The 22478-nt window shown below is 39.9% G+C and overlaps 1 protein-coding gene across 1 annotated transcript in view; it reads right to left on the reverse strand.

The window, feature by feature from the left end:
- Nucleotides 1-16482, reverse strand: part of LOC140871066 (uncharacterized) — a 28300-nt gene extending 11818 nt beyond the window's left edge. Inside the window, exon 1 of the mRNA XM_073273510.1 lies at nt 15804-16482. Within this exon, the coding sequence (XP_073129611.1) occupies nt 15804-16482 (679 nt within the window). The remainder of the gene's footprint in view (nt 1-15803) is intronic.
- Nucleotides 16483-22478: the final 5996 nt, after the last annotated feature.

The following is a 22478-nucleotide window of genomic DNA, read 5'->3' on the forward strand; positions in this document are numbered from 1 at the left end:
GCGAAGAGAATACACGAATTTGATTCGTTATTCCTTACTGTGATTCAAAATCACAGACCGGAATTTCTCTGTGACAGAGCAAGGGGGCGGCCGAAATATTATTTGAGAGAGCTAGGGTTTTTCGATTTTTGCTCTCAAAAATTACGACCTGTTGTGTGTAATTTCTGTACTGAAATAACTTATTTATAATGCAGGCCACTAACACCTTAGGGCCCATTAGTCATAAGCTGGGGCCCGACAAGCAAAGCCCGCTCGTTCAGAAATTAATATAAAATTCATCGTGACTCCGATTGATGAAAAGATTTCACCAATGTGCACAGAAACCATTTCTGCACGTTTTAAAGTCAAAATAAATTTTCCTGAATCCGAATTCAGTGGTTTCCAAAAATGTCCATCCCTATGTCATTTTAGGAAATCCTACTCCCTTACTCTTTTTTAAGAAGTCCAACTCCTTAGTTCATTAAATTTAACTCTTTAAATTTAACTATCTCAACGGGGATTAAAACTCCATTACACTGTGTGACCCTCAATGGTTCAGGGATACAGCTAGCCGTGAGCTCACAACTCCTTGTGACTCGGAACCACTTTCCGACTTGCCCAACGAATCATGGTAAAGCGCCTAGCAACATCGCCCCATGATTCCCTAGGTATCACTGATAGTGCCTACAAGAACCAGTAGATTTTGGTTAACGTACAGTACGGTCCCTTCATCCATATATCCCGATCGAATCAACAACCATTGGTATATCGAGAGTCGCTCAAGATTCGATAACTATGCAATACATCTTGAAGATCAAATTAGTGACATCGCATGTGCTACTAAGAAACCATTTCTTAAATCACATCAAGTACTCTGGCCAGAGATTTGTCACACTAATATCTCCTCAGATCGCATAGGATATCCACACTCGCAAGTATGTGGTGAATCCTTGACAACAATGCATTGACTCCTATATGTGTCGTAACTGTACCCAATCTCGACACCTGATGACCCCCTCAGAGTCGGTAAACGAGTCAAAGCACAGTACTAGCATATAGAGTCTCCATGATGTTTCAAGTCGTAAGGACTAATGGTGTACAACCAAAACCGCGGACTTTATCCACTCGATAAGTGATAACCACTTGGAAAGTCCGGATAGGGTAGTTCGACTATTCATCCTATGAATATCCATTTGCATGCTTCGAACATCTCCATGTTCCCTACCAATGAAACGTGGTACTCCGCATCGCAAATGCTAGTCTCAAACTCGAGCGATCCTTATCCTTATTATCGGACGGCTCAATCGACTAGGAACGGTTTTAGAATATACAGTGACTATAAGATGTATTTCATGATAGACATCTCCATGTTCTACCACATCTTACATACACTATAGTATATTCAAGGTCTTTATCAAAACAACAATAGTATATCACAATATAACAATATGAAGTAATATAAAGTCATTGCCATAAAAGTGTAAATAATATTAAACAAAAGATTGTTTATACAAAGAGTCAACAAAGCCCATAGCCACACAGTTGGCTCACTGGGCACCCACTCTTACAATCGGAGCTTCCGATCCTGATCGGAGCTTCCGATCCTGCCACACGTCATGCCTGACGTAATTCGATCGGAGCTTCCGATCGCTCACGGAGCTTCCGATCCTGTTCGGAGCTTCCGATCTGTCCGATACCCAATTTGTTTAATTAGCGTTGATTAATCCCTTAATCACTGATTTCGGGTACGGGCTACTACATTCTCCCCCACTTAAGATGTTTCGTCCTCGAAACAGATCTTAAGTACTGAATGTAACACAAGGTACAGAAACATTCTTTATTCAAATCAAACGTTTACAGAGTTTGCAACTGAATACAACTTAAGAATGAAATCAAAACAACTCAGGATATTCTGTGCGCTTCCTGTCTTCGAGGTCCCAAGAAGCTTCCTCAGTGCCTTGGAACTTCCACTGAACTAAAACCAGAGGAATGACTTTGTTCCGCAAAACCTTATCCTTATGATCCAGGATACGAATAGGTTTCTCAACATAGGTCAAATCCTTGCTCACCTGAACCTCAGACCGCTGCAGAATATGGGACTCATCCTCCACATACCATCGCAACAGAGATACGTGGAACACGTCGTGAATACTGGAAAGATGCGGTGGCAAAGCTAATCGATAAGCCAAATCGCCAATGCTCTCCAAGATCTCAAACGGACCGATAAAACTGGGAGACAACTTGCCCTTAAGGCCAAATCTGAGAATTTTGCGAAAAGGTGACACTCTCAGAAACACTTTCTCTCCGACATCGAACTGCAAAGGCCTACGCTTGGTGTTAGCATAGTTGGCCAGACGATCCTGTGCAGTCTTAATCCGTTTTTTGATCTGATCAACAATGTCTACCGCTTGCTGGATAAATTCTGGTCCCTCAGCCTATATCTCCCCTACTTATCAGTCTCCGGATGATAGGCAGTACTCAAACTGAGAGTAGTACCCATCGCACGCTGAACACTCCCCCAGAATCTAGAAGTAAACCTGGGGTCCCGATCGCTGACAATGCTCACAGGAACTCCATGAAGTCGAACGATCTCCTGAATGTACAACCGAGCCATACGATCCACATTGTACTCCCGGCTATAGGCAATGAAATGCGCTGACTTGGTGAGTCGGTCCACCACAACCCAAATAGCATCACAGTTCCTTGGGGATACCAGCAAATGGGTCACAAAGTCCATTGTGATAAACTCCCATTTTCATTCAGGAATAGGCAGACTGTGAAGCAATCCTCCAGGTCTTCGGTGCTCTGCCTTGACCTGTTGACACACCAAACATCTCGAAACAAACTAATAAACACTGCGTTTCATTCCCTTTCACCAGAAACGAGTACGTAGATCCTTGTACATCTTGTTGCTCCCAGGATGAATACTCAACTTAGTGCGATGCGCCTGAGACAAAATATCCTCTCGCAACTCTACATCCTGCGGAATCACAAGCCTACCAGACAAACACAGAAAGCCATCTGACTGATAATGAAATCCAGATGAGCTACCCTCGTTAGCTAGACGAGCTAAACGCTGGGTCTTCGAATCAGACATCTGAGCATCTCGAATCCGCGAATACAAAGCTAGATCAGATAATATCGCAAACATCTGAATACTCTGCATACCTTTCTTATGTTTGAACGTATATCCTAAAGTACAACAGTAACTGATCGCACTAGGCATCGAACAAGTCTGAAGTGCGGATAGTCGCACCTTGCGACTCAATGCATCAGCGGTGAGATTAGCAGCTCCCGGATGGTACTTAATCTTGCAATCATAGTCCTTAAGCAAGTCCATCCAATGTCTCTGCCTCATGTTCAACTCCGTCTGAGTGAACAAATACTTGAGACTCTTATGGTCGGTGAAGATCTCAAATTTCTAGCCATATAGATAATGACGCCAGATCTTCAAAGCGAACACAATGGCTGCTAACTCCAAATCATGGAATGGATAGTTGTCCTCATGAAGTTTCAGGTGTCTAGAAGCGTATGCGATCACATGCCCATTCTGAGTCAGGACACAACCTAACCCTTGAAGAGAAGCATCAGTGTACACCACATACCCTCCAGATCCTGATGGTAATGCCAACACTGGCGCAGAAGTTAACCGCCGTCAAAGCTCACAGAAGTTCTCCTCACACTCGGAGGACCACTCGAAATCCACACCCTTGCGGGTAAGTTGCGTTAACGGTCGAGCTAACTGAGAGAAGTTCAGAATTAAGCGACGATAATACCCTGCTAGACCCAGAAAACTACGGATCTCAGCAACTGTCGTCGGACGCGACCAATTAAGCACCGCCTCAATCTTGCTTGGATCAACAGAAATCCCCTCCCTGGATATGATATGGCCAAGAAAGACCACTCGATCCATCCAGAACTCACACTTGCTCAGCTTGGCGTATAACTGCTCATCTCGAAGAGTCTGCAGTACCAACCGCAAGTGAGAAACATGCTCTTCCGTATTACGCGAATACACCAAGATGTCGTTAATGAATACCAAAACAAACTTGTCCAAATACTCCCTGAAGACACAGTTCATCAGATCCATAAATATAGCCGGCGCATTAGTCAATCCAAATGGCATCACTAGAAACTCGTAATGCCCATAGCGAGTACGCAATGCAGTCTTGGCTACATCCTGATCTCGGACTCTCAACTGATGATACCCAGATCTCAAGTCAATCTTGGAGTAAACTGAAGTGTCCTGCAGCTGATCAAACAAGTCATCAATACGAGGCAAAGGATACTTGTTCTTCACAGTGACTCGATTCAGCTGCCAATAGTCAATGCACAGCCGCATCGACCCATCCTTCTTCTTCACAAAGAGAATAGGAGCTCCCTAAGGAGATACACTAGGACGAATGTACCCCTTGTCCAAAAGATCCTGTAGCTGATTCTTCAACTCACGCATCTCTGACGGAGCCAGACGATACGGTGCTCGAGAAATAGGCGAAGTACCAGGCATCAACTCTATGCCAAACTCGATTTCTCTAACAGGAGGAAAACCCGGAATCTCATCAGGAAATACATTTGGGAATTCGTTCACAACAGGAATACTCTCTATCCCGATGCTCTCAACGGACAAATCAACTGCATATATAAGTTAGCCTTCCCCGCCAGACGCTAGAGCTCGACAGGCTCTCAAAGCTGATACAAAAGGCATCGGGGGTCACACTCCCTCTCTATAGAAAAACCAGCTATCATTCCCCCCGGATGAAAGCGTACTAATCTCTGGTAGCAGTCCTTTGAAGCTCGATAGGTAGTCAGCATGTATATCCCCAGAATACAATCGAAGTCATCCATCGCAAGAACCATGAGATTCGCTAACAGAATGTTCCCCTCGAACTCTAAAGGGCAACCCATCTCTAGACGCTTAGCCAAAGAAGATAGGCCTGTCGGAGTAGAAACAGACATCACTACGTCTAGTGCAATGTATGGTAACTTATGCCTCTTAACAAAATGTGCGGAAATAAAGGAATGAGATGCACCAGTGTCAATAAGTACAAGAGCAGGTATACCATAAAGCAGAAATGTACCTGCGATGACTTTTTCATTCTCCTCCACTGCCTGATCATGTCTCAGGCAAACACCTGGCCAGAAGCTCGTGGCCTCAAATGAGAACTCCCAGCAAGATGTCCCTGCAACCTCTGCTGAACGGTGGCCTGAGAACCAGATCCTGAAACAGAACCAGAACTGCCTCCCCCAGATAGTGGACAATCCCTCCGGATATGACCCACCTCACCGCAACGAAAACAAGCTCCAGAAGCTTTACGGCACTTGTCGGATGAATAGTTCTTCCCACAGTGATCACACTTGTCCTTCTTTCTGAAACAAACAACACCAGCAGAGCCAGAGGAAGAAGAAGTAGATCCAGACTTCTTGAAAGATTGGGCATGGGGACCCAAAGAACTAACAGGTCTCGACTGAGAGAAAGACCTGTTCTGTCGAATGCTGTCCTCCGCCTGTTGACAACGGCTCACCAAGCCCTTGTAGGACATGTCGTCACCAACCGCCACACGGTCATGGATCTCAGGATTAAGGCCCTGAAGGAACAGATTATACTTCATCTCGGAGCTGTCAGCAATCTCCGGGCAATAATACAATAGATCGAAGAACTTCTGCTGATACTCGTCAATAAACATAGCTCCCTGATGCAGACTCAGTAGCTCACCCGCCTTCGTCTGTCGGAGTGCAGGAGGAAAATATAGCTTTGTGGAAAGCTGTGCGGAATTCGGCCCAGGTGGCCACTCCTCTCGCCGCAACAAAAGTTGCAGAAGTAAACCTCCACCACCTGCGCGCACGTCCATCCAAAAGATAACCTAGTGTCTCCATCTTCTGGTCCTCGGTGCAGTGAAACGTCCGGAAAGTCGTCTCCATGCGGTCTAACCAGTTATCCGCCTCTTCCGGAGACTCACCTCCGCCCAAGGGCTTAGGCCCCATCTGCAAGAATCGACGTACACTGAAACGGTCCTCATCTCGATGATGATGGCGGCGTTCCCTACGAGGCTCCCGGTCGGCATCACCCCAACGCCTGCCAATACTGCCATGAGAACTCTGGTCATCATGATCTGCCATCTACAAAATTAACCTAACGGTTATCTTATGTAGAATCTAAATCCCAAGAATACTTTGCATGCTCTAATACCATAAATGTAGTGACCCTTACCTGGATCACCTACTAAACAGAACTTAGGCATGCAATTAACTTAATTAAATGGATATCAGAATAAAACAGCGGAAACCATAAACAATATACAATCCCAAGGCAAGGAATCTGTAAATACCAAAATATTATACAACCAGATCGAACAGCTGTATCAATCCAAATAACAACAGAATAAAACCTAGACGAAGCTCCAGCTGGCCAACCATTGCATAGCCCCTCTTGGATCCACCCGCCTCGTCCAATCGCAAACCTGCCCCATGGAATAGGGTGTCCAAAAATACAGAGTACGAGACGTGAGCATAAAACGCTCAGTACAAGAGTATGAGTATACATGCATGCAAAGTGAACTCCCTATAACTCGAGGTCAAGGATCAGATACAAAAATAGACCGGGCCCTGGCATGTAGCACGATGTGCCGTCGCTTCAGGAGGTGGCTCCCATACCATAATACCAGTGGATTTACCGGACACAAAGCCATGGAAGTCCATCCACTAACAGGATAGGGTACAACCCTACTAATAGACATCTCGAAGGAGATAGCTCAGTATGCAAATGAATGCAACATAAATCAATGATATATAAATCATGCAATCACATAATACATGCATACTCAGTCAGGATATCTCGAACAGTACTTTCGTACCTCAAATCAGTGCAAGCTCTACCAACTCTAGGTCCATGCCTATAGTCTGCTCTACACTTCCAAATGATACTACTATCATTAAAGTGCTCTAAAAGCCTTAACTAAGTTATTGCAGACTCCTAAATATTTTTAGGTAGCAAAAGCTATACCTTCGTCCGTCGATAGCCCTTTGATGTCGATGCCTCCAAACTTGGGCACAACTCCGCTGCGACTACCGAACGCCTCGCCGACCCCCGGAACAAGCCTAGGAAGACTAGAACTAAGCAAATAAGACTAGAATGGAGAGGGAAATCTCTGAATTGGCAAATCAGAATGAAGACTCGGCCTTCTATTTATAGACCACGATCGGAACCTCCGATCCTCGATCGGAACTTCCATTCCTCGATTGGAACGTCCGATCCTGCCATCGGGGCTTCCGAAGATTCTCATCTGCCACGTGTCAAACTATCACTGGTTGACTTCGGATAGGGGTGATCGAAGCTTCCGATCCTGATCGAAGCTTCCGATCCTGTCACACGTCATGCCTGACGTAATTCGATCGGAGCTTCCGATCGCTCATCGGAGCTTCCAATCTGTTCGATACCCAATTTGTTTAATTAGCGTTGATTAATCCCTTAATCACTGATTTTGGGTACGGGCTACTACATAAAGCATGCGTGTAAGGCCCTGAAATTAATTATTTTGGGATTAGTGGAATTTATTAATTATTGGAATTGAATTTATGGGAACTAGTTGAGCCAAGATTGAATTGATTTAAATTGGAGTTTCAGGGACCGGTTTGCAATTTAGATGATTGGACTTAGTCAAAAACTTGACTTATTATTATCTACTCTATCCTACCCATACCTCTCTCTCCCTTACCCATCACTCTCTCCTCCCCATCCCTCACGTACAGAATCTAGAAAAGCCATGGCCAACGATATTTCAAGCTTTTTCTCCGTCCGATTCGCATGATCCGACCATTAGTTTTCAGATTCGAGATGAGATTCACGATAATGGCAACGAGGGCGTCGTTTTGACGTAAGTTTTGCTACGATCCATAAACTTTGACTTTTGTTGGCTTGTCAGAATTTGGATTTTATATGATTTTTGGAGCATAAATTCGAATATGGGGTTTTGAATATTGTTGAGATTTTTTGTGTTTTGGAGGAATTGGAAGATGATATGAGTTGTTTAGAATTGTTGGATGTTGTTGATTTTTGGTTTGACCGTTTATAGCCGTTATGCCATCGAAATCGAGTTTGAATGCAAGATGGTATTGTTTCGGTTTGATTTGCAGGTTTTTTTGAATTAGTAGATTGATATCGAATCCGTATGTTCAACATTTTCAGATTTGGGTTGAAGGTTCGGGTTTGGAACGAACTTGGGAGCTTTGAACCGATTCAAGAGTTGAAGACGGTATAGTATTGAATTTTTTTGAGATGGCTCGACCTATTTTGATTTGATATTGATTGAGTTCGTTGTATTTTTCAGATTTGAATTCCCGACGAACTTGAAAAAGTTAAGAAGACAACATTTGAATGAATGGGACGATTAACTCAAATTTGAAATAATTCGAGTGCCCAAAAGAAATCACTTACTGCATGTTATTTGTTGGTGTGAACTTGATTGATTTATTTTGATATTGCATAGCATTCATATTGAGCCAATTACCTTGGTTTTACGGGCAAGAGAGGCCCAGAGGAGTTAGATGTTCTGTGGACTCTAGTTGAGTGACATTGGTTAGCAGAATTTTACCAATTGTCGAGAAACACTCTCTATAGGTGCCCAGAGTTTAGAGGAGTAAAATATACACCGTCCACCTCGATCGGGAGAGTCGGTGTGTTGGTGATATTTTGTCCTCGGGATCCCAATTGAGAGAAGAGAACCTTTACCTTGTAATTATCCAGACTTGATAATCTTTGTTTTAAAGACATGCATTGCATTTTATGCATTTTGATTTGGAATTATTGACATGCCATTGGAATTCTTAATTGGTTGTGTCATATCTCATGTTTGATATATTAAGTTATGTACATGTTTTCTCTCTTTTACTGAGAATTGTATTCTCACCGGATTTATCCGGCTGTTGTCTTGTCTTTGTATGTGTGCTTGGTAATGTGTGCTTGGTAACAGATGGGGCAGGACCGAGTCAGAGATCGCTTGGCTAGGTGGTCGAGTTGATAGAGCGAGGCCTCGTTGTTGTAGGAGTCAATTTTGTTTTCGAACTCGGTTGTACTTGTTGTATTTTGATTGTAGAACTTAGAAGTGATGCATGTTCTACTAGATTGATTATTGTACAACCCTAGAACTTCATGTATTGTATTTTGACAGTTTGGTATATCAATGCATGTTTATGATTAAGATGGTTTATGGTTTTGCACTTTCCCAAGCTTTAGTTTTGCTTTTTGGGAGTGTTTCTCAGTGCATGTCGAAGGGGCAGCGTGCCCGCGCGACTTTAGGAGCGCCCGCGCCTCCCCTGGGATTGCAATTTTGCATTTTGCGAAATTCCGGCGCGCCCGCGCCTGATGTTCGAAATTTTAAAAAAATAATAAATAAAATTTTTTTTTGTTGTTTCGCGACGTGATTTTGCGTCGCCATATGTCCGATTTTGCGTCGCCATTTGTGCTGGATTAATTTATGTTTTATTTGCCGAGATTAGATGATTAGAATCGAGGTCTCACATTAAGTGGTATCAGAGCGATAAGATCTTGGATTGAATTAGAGTGAGCGGGGTAGATCGAGTCTGCATGAATTTAATTGTCGCATGTGATTGTTTTATTTAAATGATTTATTTAAGATACATGCGAACATGCTTTATTGATTAAGAATTATTTGAATTACATGGTTATCTGATTTAAATTTTAAAGCATGAATTACTTGAAATATGAACTGTATTTCTATTTCGGATCCGAGTACCACCTTCTGTTTGAGCTAGCAGATCAGAGATTGTTTGCGATGTGAATTAGAATCCAATTGAAATCAAAAATTCAGTAATTTGTAGTTGAACGAACTTATCAAAAGAGATGTGGAACACCGAATTTTGGAGATGGAGAATTAGTATCCTTTCATATCGAATATCAGAATTGTCTCCTGAGAATTTTAGCAAAAGACAACCAGCAGTAACTCCCACGACTGATCTAGATCGTACCACCATTGCACGGATAGATGTCACTATGACACCGATGGGATTACTACCAAGGAGGTTTTAGTCGTTTAGATTACCAATTTTGAAGAGTACCAAGAATAATGTTGGATGCAGAAGTTGAATAGCAGAGATCGATCAGTTGGGTGATTCTCTGAACTACACAGGTGATCGGAGAATTCGGTTAGTGTGGTATCAACTTAGAGGATTGATAAAGGTTGGTAGAATTTGTAGAAGAGAGCATTAGGGAATCAAGGTTTGATCAATTTTTGGAATCCTCTTTCATCTGAATTTCTTCGAGAAATTCCTTTTCATCATTTGATCAAAGTTAGAGGGACTTAGAGATCATCTTTAATCGAAGAGAAAGCAGTTTATGAAATCAGTGAGCAGTGCCTTGAGATCAGAAGACGCTGTCAGGTCTGTCATCAGCCCGGACGCTAGGCCAGAGTTTGTCATCATGATATTATCGAAAGATCTCCGAAGGAAATTTCCTTTTGTCTTTAACTCCGACAAAGATACTAGCCGCTTCAGTTGCTCCTATCAGCCGCAATAACAGAATCTATGAGAACTTAATCATTTGACGAATCAATCTTCGAGGCAATAGATTCTAGTTGTACTCTTATCGAGGGTCAGACTCATATTTCACCGATGATGACCGCAGGAAACAGTATAGTATGGTTTCTCTTCTTATTTTGATATGATCGGTTACGCACCTTATCTTTCTTCTTATTGATATTTATTGATGCATCTCGGTTTGTTGAATTTTGATTATTATTAGTCGCAATTCTTTGAATTAATGGGATGAGTTGGAACCGAAAAGTATTGTACTTCAGCTTCTGATTTGATTGAGATTTTGATTTGATTGTAACTGAACAGTATCGTACTTCAGTTATCAGATTTTGATTTGATTGTCTGTTAGCTGCTTTATCTAGTACAGGACTACTGTGGATTGTTTCAAGAAGTTGACAGATTCAGATCCGAGTCAATAGACGAACGGAAATCCTCCGGTAAGGATTCTCGATTCCAGGATTATTTGTTAGTTGATCTGCCGAATGACCTTCGGTTTTCAGAATTTCGCGGAGGAATTCTCTTGTTCACAGTTGATGTCCTAGAATCTAGCCTGAATTGGTTGATACACCAGTGGTTAGAGAGTTGCTGTTATCATCCAGATGAGATTTCTGGATTACTTCTGAGTCATGAGGTTAGATTCAGCAATGACTTGAGATCAGACATCATCGACTAAGAGTTTGATAGAAAAAAAGTATTGAAGACTGGACTTGGACCAAGGTAAGACTACTTTGGAGTATATTCGTACCGTTTGAAGTGAAACTCGTCTACAGTATTGTAGATCTTTTGAACTGAATCTATCAGAGGTATTTAGATGGAGTTAGAAATTCTTATCGATCTTTTCGGTTCTGTTCGAAGAATAGTACTGATCATACAGAGTATTGGAGAATGGTCTTACAGAATTGAGTGCCGAGACGTTGCATGCTATGCTATTGAAGTCTGAATTTTGATTGTATCGAAATGTCCTTTCCTCGATCATATTAATTCTAGAGCTGGAATTTCTGTGATCATTGCAAGACCGAAGCTATTTTGATTGAAGCCAAACAGACATCTGTACCTGAGAATTGAAGATTTTGATCTATAGCAGATTTTCGAGAGATTCTTATCGTCGTGAAGCCGATTTCCCATCTAACTCCTGAGAATACACTTGTACCTGAACCGAATCTTATGAGATCAGTTTGTGTGACATGAAATAGAGATCGACCCGAGCTCCAGTATTTCTTATTTCCTCTGTACTAATAATCTTCAGTGCATTGCATCTTCTTATCCAGATTCGGGAGGTATTCTTATTCAGAGGGAGCCTGCGATAGCTCAGTCATAGTAGCAGCTGAAGCAGTTTGAGACTCAACATCTAATTCATGATATTGTATTGGCAGTGATCTTATTGCCTGTGAGATTGGGCATCACTATCTCCAGTGAAATTTTCGATGTCTTTTCTGAACTGAGAAGTCAAAGTTTGAGTTTCGCAACCGAACTGATTTTGAGATTGAGGAAAATATTTGATGTGATGAAGAATCTGATGGTGAATTCCAGTATGATCCGAAGTAATAGAATGCAACAACTGAGGTTTGAACAGAATGATCTATTATTATTTTATCTACTACCGTTATTCTCTTTGAGCCGATGGATCTGTTCTTATTTTATCTACTATCCTTGACTTCGTCGACCGATGAGTGTTGCATTTCTGATTTAGAGTCTGGAACAGATATGAATTCTATCAGAATTCTTTTATCCGAACTGAGCCAGAATTGATTTATAAGATGGAGATAGCGAAGAAAACAGATTTGTTCGGGAGAATTTATTGAAGAAGGGCCAGAACTGGGCACAGTCTGAGTTTCAGGGCAGTGACGACACCTCAATGGTGAGTAATTGTTTTGTTGTGCCAGAGATTTTGATTGAGACAGAGTATCTTGAGATTGGCACTTTGCAGTTATTCATTAGTCTTTCAGACGGCCGAAAGATATTCAGAGGATTGAGGAATCGATCAGTCTGTAAATTAGAAGCCATCTGAGCTTTATTAGACCGATTGCAGAAATCTGCTACTTCTTTTTGTACGAAATGAATTCCAGACTCAACCCGATGTTGAGAAGTTGGTAAGAAAGAATTTCAGATTGTTTTGCCCTGTCGCAGTTTATCTGTGCAGAATGGATTCAGACACGGCATTATGATTAGGATTGTTATTAGGAGGATTTTCAGATAGTTGACTTGTCAAAGTCTGTCCTTTTAGAATGATATTTTCAGTTAACTCTCACCTTGAACTCAGTCTTTAAGAGACTTTTGTTATTGGATTATATTTGGATTCAGTTATTATCCTCAGAACGACAGACAGCCAAGAATAAGCGATATAGACTTTAAGAGGATATGTTGAGCTGTAGTGCTTGATTTTGGCACTAGCTGGATGGATTTCTCATCTTTTGCAAAGTTACTGTACAACAGCTATCAGACGAGTATCTTGATATCAACTTTTGTAAATGAGCTGTATGAGAAGAAATGAGAATCCCAATTGAATTGGGATGATTTTCTAAGTTCCCTGACTTGGGATCAGATTTGATTCGAGGTTCGATGGACGAATGGAGATTTCCTGTCTAGGATGAAGATGATTTGAGAAAAAGGATGAACGAAGTATTTGGATTCCGATGCAGATCTCCATACTTATGTTCAGGGAGGCCGAGTAATTCAGAAGATTCCTCCTTTTAGAGGCTGTGGCGGTTATGATAAGAGAGAGAACTGTCTTGATGAACTCACGGGTTCCTCTGTGATTCTAGATGAGATAGGCGATCTCTCATACCGACTTTTACTCCTTCAGTTCTCCTTGCTTTCCACTACTTTGTTCTTCCATATTCTTTGGGTATTCTTGACGTGCTTCACGTCTTTTGTTGCCAAATTCACAGATTTTTCTTTGATGTTGAGACGGAAATTGGTGAATCTCCAGTTTTGTTTAAGACAACCGATTCAAATGGGTTTGTGCAGTTGAGCCGATACGGATTTGAAGAAACGGTTCAAGAAGCGGAGTTTGATTAGAACCGCGATTCAGAGTTATTGTTTTTGAGAGAATAATTATTATAGCAGTCTTTGAACTTTGTCTTGTTTTATGAGATTGAACTGTTTTGATTTCGAGGACAAAATCGATTCTTAGAGGGGGAGAATTGTAAGGCCCTGAAATTAAATATTTTGGGATTAGTGGAATTTATTAATTATTAGAATTGAATTGATGGGAACTAGTTGAGCCGAGATTGAATTGATTTAAATTGGAGTTTCAGGGACCGGTTTGCAATTTAGATTATTGGACTTAGTCAAAGACTTGACTTATTATTATCTACTCTATCCTACCCATACCTCTCTCTCCCTTACCCATCACTCTCTCCTCCCCATCCCTAACGTACAGAATCGAGAGAAGCCATGGCCAACAACATTTCAAGCTTTTTCTCCGTCCGATTCGCACGATCCGACCGTTAGATTTCAGATTCGAGTTGAGATTCACGATCACGGCAACGAGGGATTCGTTTTGACGTAAGTTTTGCTACGATCCATAAACCTTGACTTTTGTTGGCTTGTCAGAATTTGATGATTTTTGAGTATGTCATTTTTGAGCTAGCATAGACCGTGTATTCGAAGTCGGTTTGGAAAAAGAACGAAGTTTGGATTTTATATGATTTTTGGAGCATAAATTCGATAATGGGGTGTTGAATATTGTTGAGATTTTTTGTGTTTTGGAGGAATTGGAAGATGATATGAGTTGTATAGAATTGTTGGATGTTGTTGTTGATTTTTGGTTTGACCGTTTATAGCCGTTATGCCGTCGAAATCGAGTTTGAATGCGAGATTGTATTGTTTCGGTTTGATTTCCGGGTTTGTTTGAATTAGTAGATTGATATCAATCCGCATGTTCAACATTTTCAGATTTGGGTTGAAGGTTCGGGTTTGGAACGAACTTGGGAGCTTTGAACCGATTCAAGAGTTGAAGACGGTATAGTATTGAATTTTTTTGAGATGGCTCGACCTATTTTGATTAGATATTGATTGAGTTCGTTGTATTTTTCAGATTTGAATTCCCAACGAACTTGAAAAAGGTAAGAAGACGACATTTGAATGAATGGGACGATTAACTTGAATTTGAATTAATTCGAGTGCCCAAAAGAAATCACATACTGCATGTTATTTGTTGGTGTGAACTTGATTGATTTATTTTGATATTGCATAGAATTCATATTGAGCCAATTACCTTGGTTTTACGGGCAAGAGAGGCCTAGAGGAGTTAGATGTTCTGTGGACTATAGTTGAGTGACATTGGTTAGCAGATTTTTACCAATTGTCGAGAAACACTCTCTATAGGTGCCCAGAGTTTAGAGGAGTAAAATATACACCGTCCACCTCGATCGGGAGAGTCGGTGTGTTGGTGATATTTTGTCCTCGGGATCCCAATTGAGAGAAGAGAACCTTTACCTTGTGATTATCCAGACTTGATAATCTTTGTTTTAAAGACATGCATTGCATTTTATGCATTTTGATTTGGAATTATTGACATGCCATTGGAATTCTTAATTGGTTGTGTCATATATCATGTTTGATATATTAAGTGATGTGCATGTTTTGTCTCTTTTACTGGGAATTGTATTCTCACCGGATTTATCCGGCTGTTGTCTTGTCTTTGTATGTGTGCTTGGTAATAGGTGGGGCAGGACCGAGTCAGAGATCGCTTGGCTAGGTGGTCGAGCTGATAGAGCAAGGCCTCGTTGTTGTAGGAGTCGATTTTGTTTTCGAACTCGGTTGTACTTGTTGTATTTCGATTGTAAAACTTAGAAGTGATGCATGTTCTACTAGATTGATTATTGTACAACCCTAGAATTTCATGTATTGTATTTTGACAGTTTGGTATATCAATGTATGTTTTTGATTAAGATGGTTTAGGTTTTGCACTTTCCCAAGCTTTACTTGTGCTTTTTGGGAGTGTTTATCAGTGCATGTCGAAGTGGCAGAGCGCCCGCACGACTTGAGGAGTGCCCGCGCCTCCCTTGGGCTTGGAATTTCGCATTTTGCGAAATTCTGGCGCGCCCGCGCTTGATGTTCGAAATTTTAAAAAATAAATAAATAAATAAATAAAAATTTTGTTGTTTCGCGACGTGATTTTACGTCGCCAAATGTCCGATTTTGCGTCGCCATTTGTGCTGGATTAATTTATGTTTTCTTTGGCAAGATTAGATGATTAGAATCGAGGTCTCACAATGCGGGACCATCCTCTGTATGGTCTTGTTTGTAGTAAGGTTTAAATTTTTTATTATTACGCATAAATTTCCCAAACCTTTTGATAAAGAGAGACATAGCTTCTCCACTCATTTGTTCCGCTGTCTTCTTTGTTGTATCCTCGATTGGTTGAGATAGGATAGTTGTCGTTAGTGCCTTGGTGGGGTTTGACGCTAATGGTTCTTCCTCTGTTCGGATTCCAAGTTCAAACTCATATGCTTTGAGATCTGCAAACAGATCATGAAGCTCTAGCTTGTTCAGATCTTTTGATTCCCTCATGGCTATGGTCTTGACATCCCATTCTCTGGGTAGTGCTCGCATAACCTTCAAAGCAATTTCACGATTAGTGTATATCTTTCCAAGAGCAATTAATTCACAAATAATATTGCTGAATCTTTCGTCAAACTCAGTCATTGTTTCTCCTGGTTTCATCTTGACATTGTCAAACATCTGTATTGCTACAGTGAGTTTGTTTTCTTTGGTTTGGTCGTTCCCTTCGCACAGTTGAGTGAGTTTCTCCCAAATTTCTTTGGCAGTTGAGCACGCCTTGATTTTGCAAAACATATTTTTGTCCAGCGTCTTGTACAGCATATATTTGGCTGCATTATCAAGATTTGCTTTCTTTTTATCCTCATTATTCCATTCCATTATGGGTTTCTCGACCATCTGTGATTCTCCTCCAGTTATGGCTACATCATTGTTGACTTTGAGAATCTTCATGGGTCCGTCAGTGATAACGTACCACATATCATCATCTTGAGCAGAAAGATGTGCCTGCATACGAATTTTCCAGTCATCATAATCTTCTTTAGAGAACATAGGAATTTTATTTAAAGATGTCATGATGAATATCAGTAGCTAAATAGAAAAACCCTTTCTGATACCACTTGTTGGGGATCGATATAGTGTGTAGAGGGGGGGGGGGTGAATACACAATATTGATAGTCTTTAAAATCTAATGCAATATGGTTGAGTAAATGTTAGTTCACTCGACCGGTTTTCATTTAGCCTGCTAGAAATGTAAGAGCAACTATGATTAGTGCGGAAATAGCTCTCAACATGCTAGATGATATCCATGGAATGATGAAATGCAATAACGTAAGTAGACACAGATATGTTTCTTGGATATTCGGAGCTCAATCTCCTACGTCACCCCTTCTTCCACCTCGAAAGGATTCACTAGAAGACTTTGGTTATTACAACATCTTGCAATACACCCGATCCAAGTTAGGACTTATCCAATGCCTAATATGGAACTCCTAGATTCACAGTGATAATATTTGAAGCTCTTATCAAACTTTTCTTAAGATGGTGATGATGATTGTCTTAGTCTCTTGAGGACTTAAGACTTCTCAAATCCTTGTATTAGGTAGCGTTCTTCAAACGATATCTGGATTTGAGCAACCCTTGAAAAGATCTCTTCAAAGATCGGATAAAGCTGTTAAGGCTAAGGGTTTTCACTTTGAGCGGTTGAGTATTCAAGATGGGTTCGAGAGCTCAGATAGACAGATTCTCAATAAGCGTTTGTTGTGTTGTGTTTTGTCGTCTCTTTTTTGTCTAGAGAGGCTTTGATATATATAGCCTTTGTCTTCAACGTTTTTCTTCTTTGTCCAATGGTAGAATTTCCCTACTGATAAAGCTTTCTGAATATTTCGTACTTGGAGCGCCTTTAATTGTCTATTCAATGTGTCGCTTACATTAAATGCTATTTAAGGCTTTCTCACTTTATCAAAAAAATCCTTAAATGCTTCCTCCTTTTGCTTTTCAGTTGTCTTGTCACTTTATGATATTTGGAAAACTGTAACTTCGAAATGTAGCGTATAGCTTTTTGTATTTGAATTTCGGTAGATATCTCAGTCGGTAGATATGTTTGACATACAACTGTTTTGCATCTTTCGTTGGTTGATAAGCTTTAGCTGAAGTCGGTAGATATGTTCTTGTTCGGTTGACGCACAACAACTTTTCATGCTTTGGCTGCCGTTAGTAGATATGTCTTTGTTCGGTTGGCGTAGCTGCTTATACAAATAAATGGCGGACGACTAAACAACAAAGTATTGTTTTGTTATCACCAAAAGTCAGGATTCAACACCCATCACCTCCTCCCTAGCCGTCTTCCTCCATTGTTGTGCCTCTTTCTCTTCTTTGAGCTTTCAGATTTTAGTTTTCGGTTGATCCGTCCGTTAGAAATTATTTTTGAAGGCAGATTAGCGATCACAGCAGCAGAGCTTCGTTCTATCGCAAGTATTTCTCCGATCAGTTGTACTTCTATTTTTGGATGTAGTTAGAATCGATTGAGTTTCGGTTATGTCGTTCTTGAACGAGTTCTTATCGTTTATTCTCAGTCGGTTTTGAATTAGGGCGTCGTTCAAAATTGTTATGATTTTTGAAAGCCTATTTTGAAAATGGGGATTTTGAGATGTGTTGGATTTGTTTTGTTGTTTTAGAATTGATACGAGTTGTTTTCAATGTTGTACTGCTGTCTGCGTTTCCGATTTGATCAGTTATAGCCGTTATGCCGCCGATTTGATTTTTGAGATTTTGAACCGTTTGAATCGTAGAACTTTGGAAAATGGATTTGTTCATCGTTGTTGATTATCTTTTGCCTATGTACAGATTTGATTGGAGTTTGTCGAGCCCAGAGTTATCAGGAGTCGATCGTCGAAGAGTTGGACGAAGAGCGGTAAAGACTTTACCTTGAGCGATGTTGTTGTTTAGGTTGTATAGTTTTTGATATAACCTTTTATTGTAGCTTATCCAGAGTTGGAGCTATTCGTATCGAAAGGTACAAGCAGTCATCGTTTTAGCGGGATAGCACACTCGAGATAGTTGGTTCTTGAGTTTTCCCTTAAATCACATACTTGCATCAATACTTGTTCTAGAATGTGAAACGTGTATTTCGTTGTTTGAGCTTTGTCATATGGCTTAATGCTTTATGTTTTCTTATGCACTCATCTTGGGCAAAACCTTTGATTTCAGCGGGCAGAACGACCCTTTTTATTTAGAAGTTTTGGGGGCTATGTTGCGAGTGGCCTGGGTTTTAGAAGTTCATCTAGTGTCAACATACTCCTTATAGTCGCACCAAAGTCTAGGGGATTGGGATATGTGGCACCACCTCAATTGGGAGAGTCGGTGAGTCGTTACGTGATCTCATCCTCGGGATCCCAAAAGCAGAGCAGCAATTCCTTGATTATCAGTTTTGATATCCCTGTTTTAAAGACATGCATTTCATTCGTATTAGCTTTGAATATGTTGTCTGTATTACATGTTTTGAGTTATTACTTTTTATTGCATGTTATGTTGATTTTACTGGGAATATCTTTCTCACCGGAGTTATTCGGCTGTTGCTTTGTTTTGTATGTGTACTTGGCAACAGGTGGGACATGATCAAGTCAAAAGAGGCTTGGTTAGAGTCGAGATCAAGGGATAGAAGTGAGACTCTGTTTAGAAGTCTATCAGCATGTCTATCTAGATTATATTGGAACATGTTTAGATCTTGAACTTCGTTGTTTATGTTGTATAGACTTTGCGAGTATTGAAGTTGTATATTGTCGTTGCATGTATTATGAACCTTGTTATATTTTTGAATGTATTGGACTTGATTTTTGGCAAGAATCCTGCTGTTTTTCAATTCTGTACTGTCATCGCTCGATCGGTAGAATTTGACCAATCGAGCAATGGACTTTGGGCCATGTTTCTATTTTGCAGAAAAGTTGCCCGTTCTATCGGTTGAATCTTACGGATCGAGCGACGCTGGATTCATCTGGATAGTAAGTTTGGAATTTCTTGCTCGCTCGATCGGTTAAGTTCTACCGATCGAGCGAGGCCTTGTTAAAAAAAATTTCCTTTATTGCTTTTAGTATTGGATCTTGTATGCTTAATTATTGTTTATATCCGAGATTAGATGTTTAGAATCGAGGTCTCACAATATTTTTTCTTACCTCCATAGTTTTTCACTTTCATAGGACCCATTAAATCCATTTGCAAAAGTTCAAGACACCGTGTTTTCCCAAAGCATTGTAACACGGGGTGCAACACGCGAGTTTTCTTATCTTTTTGACATGCACCACAAGCATATGAAACTCTAGAATTCAAATTAGGCATACGTCAGAAAGCTTCATAATTACATAGATTTTTCAATGTCTAGAAATTTGTATGATCCAGCTTTTGTTGCCATAAATCAAGATCATCCAACTTTGTGTGTTTTTAGGCAAGTTCCTCTCCAAGTTGATAGCAATTGTCTGCTGATCTTGTACATATCATAACACACATGTTAGCATTATCAAAAACTATACAAGTATTTTTTTTTAATCAAATTTAAAATGCAAATCATCATCACACAATTGACTAATAGATATCAAGTTTGAGTTTAGTACCTTGACATGTAGCACATTGTGAAGCTTTGGGAGTCCTTCCACATTCAATTTTCTGTTTCCAAAAATTCTTCCTTTTGCATCACCTGCATAAGTCACTTTACCACTTGTTTGTTCACTGTAGTCCGTAAGATGCTCTTTCGAACCTGTCATGTGGAGTGAGCTTCCAATATCGAAGTACCAGTGAACTACAGTGTTAGTTTTCAACGAAGTATAAACAACAAAGCACTGAAATTCAAAATTTTGTAACCAGATTTTTTTTACCGTGGGTCTTTTGTTGGAGGTTTTTGTGCAACATGGGCGGAAACATCCGATTTGACTCCCAATATATGCAGTCATTCTTAAGCTTGAAACAATAGGACCTGATGTGACCTGGTGAAATAGTAATGACACACAAAATTATGCTTCCATTTCTTTGGCTTTTGAGGAGGAACACGCTCTTTTGATGGAAACTTATTGATCGGTGGAGCGACAGTGGGAGTGATGGAATTATAGCTACTTTGTTTTCACAAACACAATCGGTTTAGATGATTTTCCAACTTCAAACACTCTATTTTCTAACTCTAATCTAGCCTTGCCATCTTTACCCATTATAAAATCAAGCTTTTATGTACTTGCATTAAACATAGAAAGTGTTAGAGTTGCCTTTTCAAGCTCCCCCTTAGCCTTGCATAATTCAAGATTTTTCTTGCCAAGAATCACTTCAAGCTAAGCCACATCATATTTCAAATCAAAATTATCTTTAGAGAGAGTTGTGTTCAACTGGTTTTGTTTGATCCAATAAGCATACAACTCCTCATAAGTTTTATGTACACTCTCCTTAGTTATATCATCATTTTCAAATTCCTGATCACCAGATTTAACATCAGTTGAATTGAAGCAAACTAATTTTTCACTGGTGTTGCAGCCTGGTGTTGCAACACCGGAGGCAACACCTAGTGGGTTGAATTGAAAGGACCTCTTTTCTTTCAACAATTTAGTTAGGGAGGTATGATCTTCTTCTTCATTCTGTTCTTGATTTTTGTCAGAGTCATAATCACTCAAGAAAATAGTCATATCTTTGTTGATTCTATTTGCACATTCAATTGCATGGTGTTCATATCCATTGCATTCCCTGCATTGCAAATAGTTATAATTCTTGGTATTATATTGATTATTAACAACAACCTTGGTCGACATGGTTCTCGAGTGAATGACACCCTCGACAGATTTTCAGGATCAGTTAAATTGGGCTAGGGTGCTTAGATTATTGTCCAACTTTCTTTTTGTCTCTCATCTTCTTCAAATAACCATCAAACTTATGGGTGATCAAGAAAATTGAATCTTCACACAAGTCTTGACTTATTGACTTTCGGTGATCGGAGTGTGATACCAGCAACCGGAACGTCCATGATAAACCTACAAAACAAAAATAACCCGAATCTCTCTTAGTATTGTCAAGAGTTGGCACAGATGCCACTTGTAAGGTATAATTGCGATTTATCTTTAATTATTGTAGAGTTAGTGTTGTCTAAGGTGTTAGAAACACTAGAAATAACATGCAGCAAAATTAGTAAAACACGAATAATGAATAAAACAAATAAAACCAGAGATAATCATGCACAAGTAACTAGTACTTGTGCGGGTGTCTTAGGGCCAAATAATCACTATAAACATAAATCAATTTTACAAACCAATACTAGTGATTTTTACGAAAAACAGTAAAGACTAAATTTCTTACCAAATTGATAAACCAAATTGCATCCTAAAAAACCAGAATAATGAACACAATCAGATGAAACTCCCCTATGTCAAAACTAGAGAGACAAAAAAGATCTTCAAACAAACTATGCACTAAGTGTTGTCTCCAATGTCTCCAACATGTACGGCAACACAAGGAAGGAAGCAACAACGACTACAAAATTTCTTTAGAAATCTTTAAATTCTTATGCGTGATTTTTCTCTGAAAGCTCTGTGAATTCAACGTCTAAAGTCATAGTTTGTTTGTGCGCATGAATTTTTTTATAGATGAGATTCCAAGCTTGGAAAGAATTCCTTAGATAGAGTCTTACACAATAAGAAAATCAAGTTAATAAGGAAATTGCTCTTTTTAACCACACTAAATCATATCTTGATAATATTTGGTAAACAAAAATACTCGAAAATACCATATCAAGATATTATTGAATCTAGGTAAATATTCAATCTATAGGTTCTCGATAATATTTAAATATTAAGCTTATAATAATATATCACATCTAGAAAGGCAAAATTCTCAAAGTAATCTTTTCAAACATAGTAAAATATTATCAAATAATTAATATTCCTTTCAGAAATTATGAAGTTTTATGATTTTTTTTAGCGCGA

This window comes from Henckelia pumila, unplaced genomic scaffold (genome assembly GCF_033568475.1).
Source record: "Henckelia pumila isolate YLH828 unplaced genomic scaffold, ASM3356847v2 CTG_38, whole genome shotgun sequence".
Taxonomy (NCBI): domain Eukaryota; kingdom Viridiplantae; phylum Streptophyta; class Magnoliopsida; order Lamiales; family Gesneriaceae; genus Henckelia; species Henckelia pumila.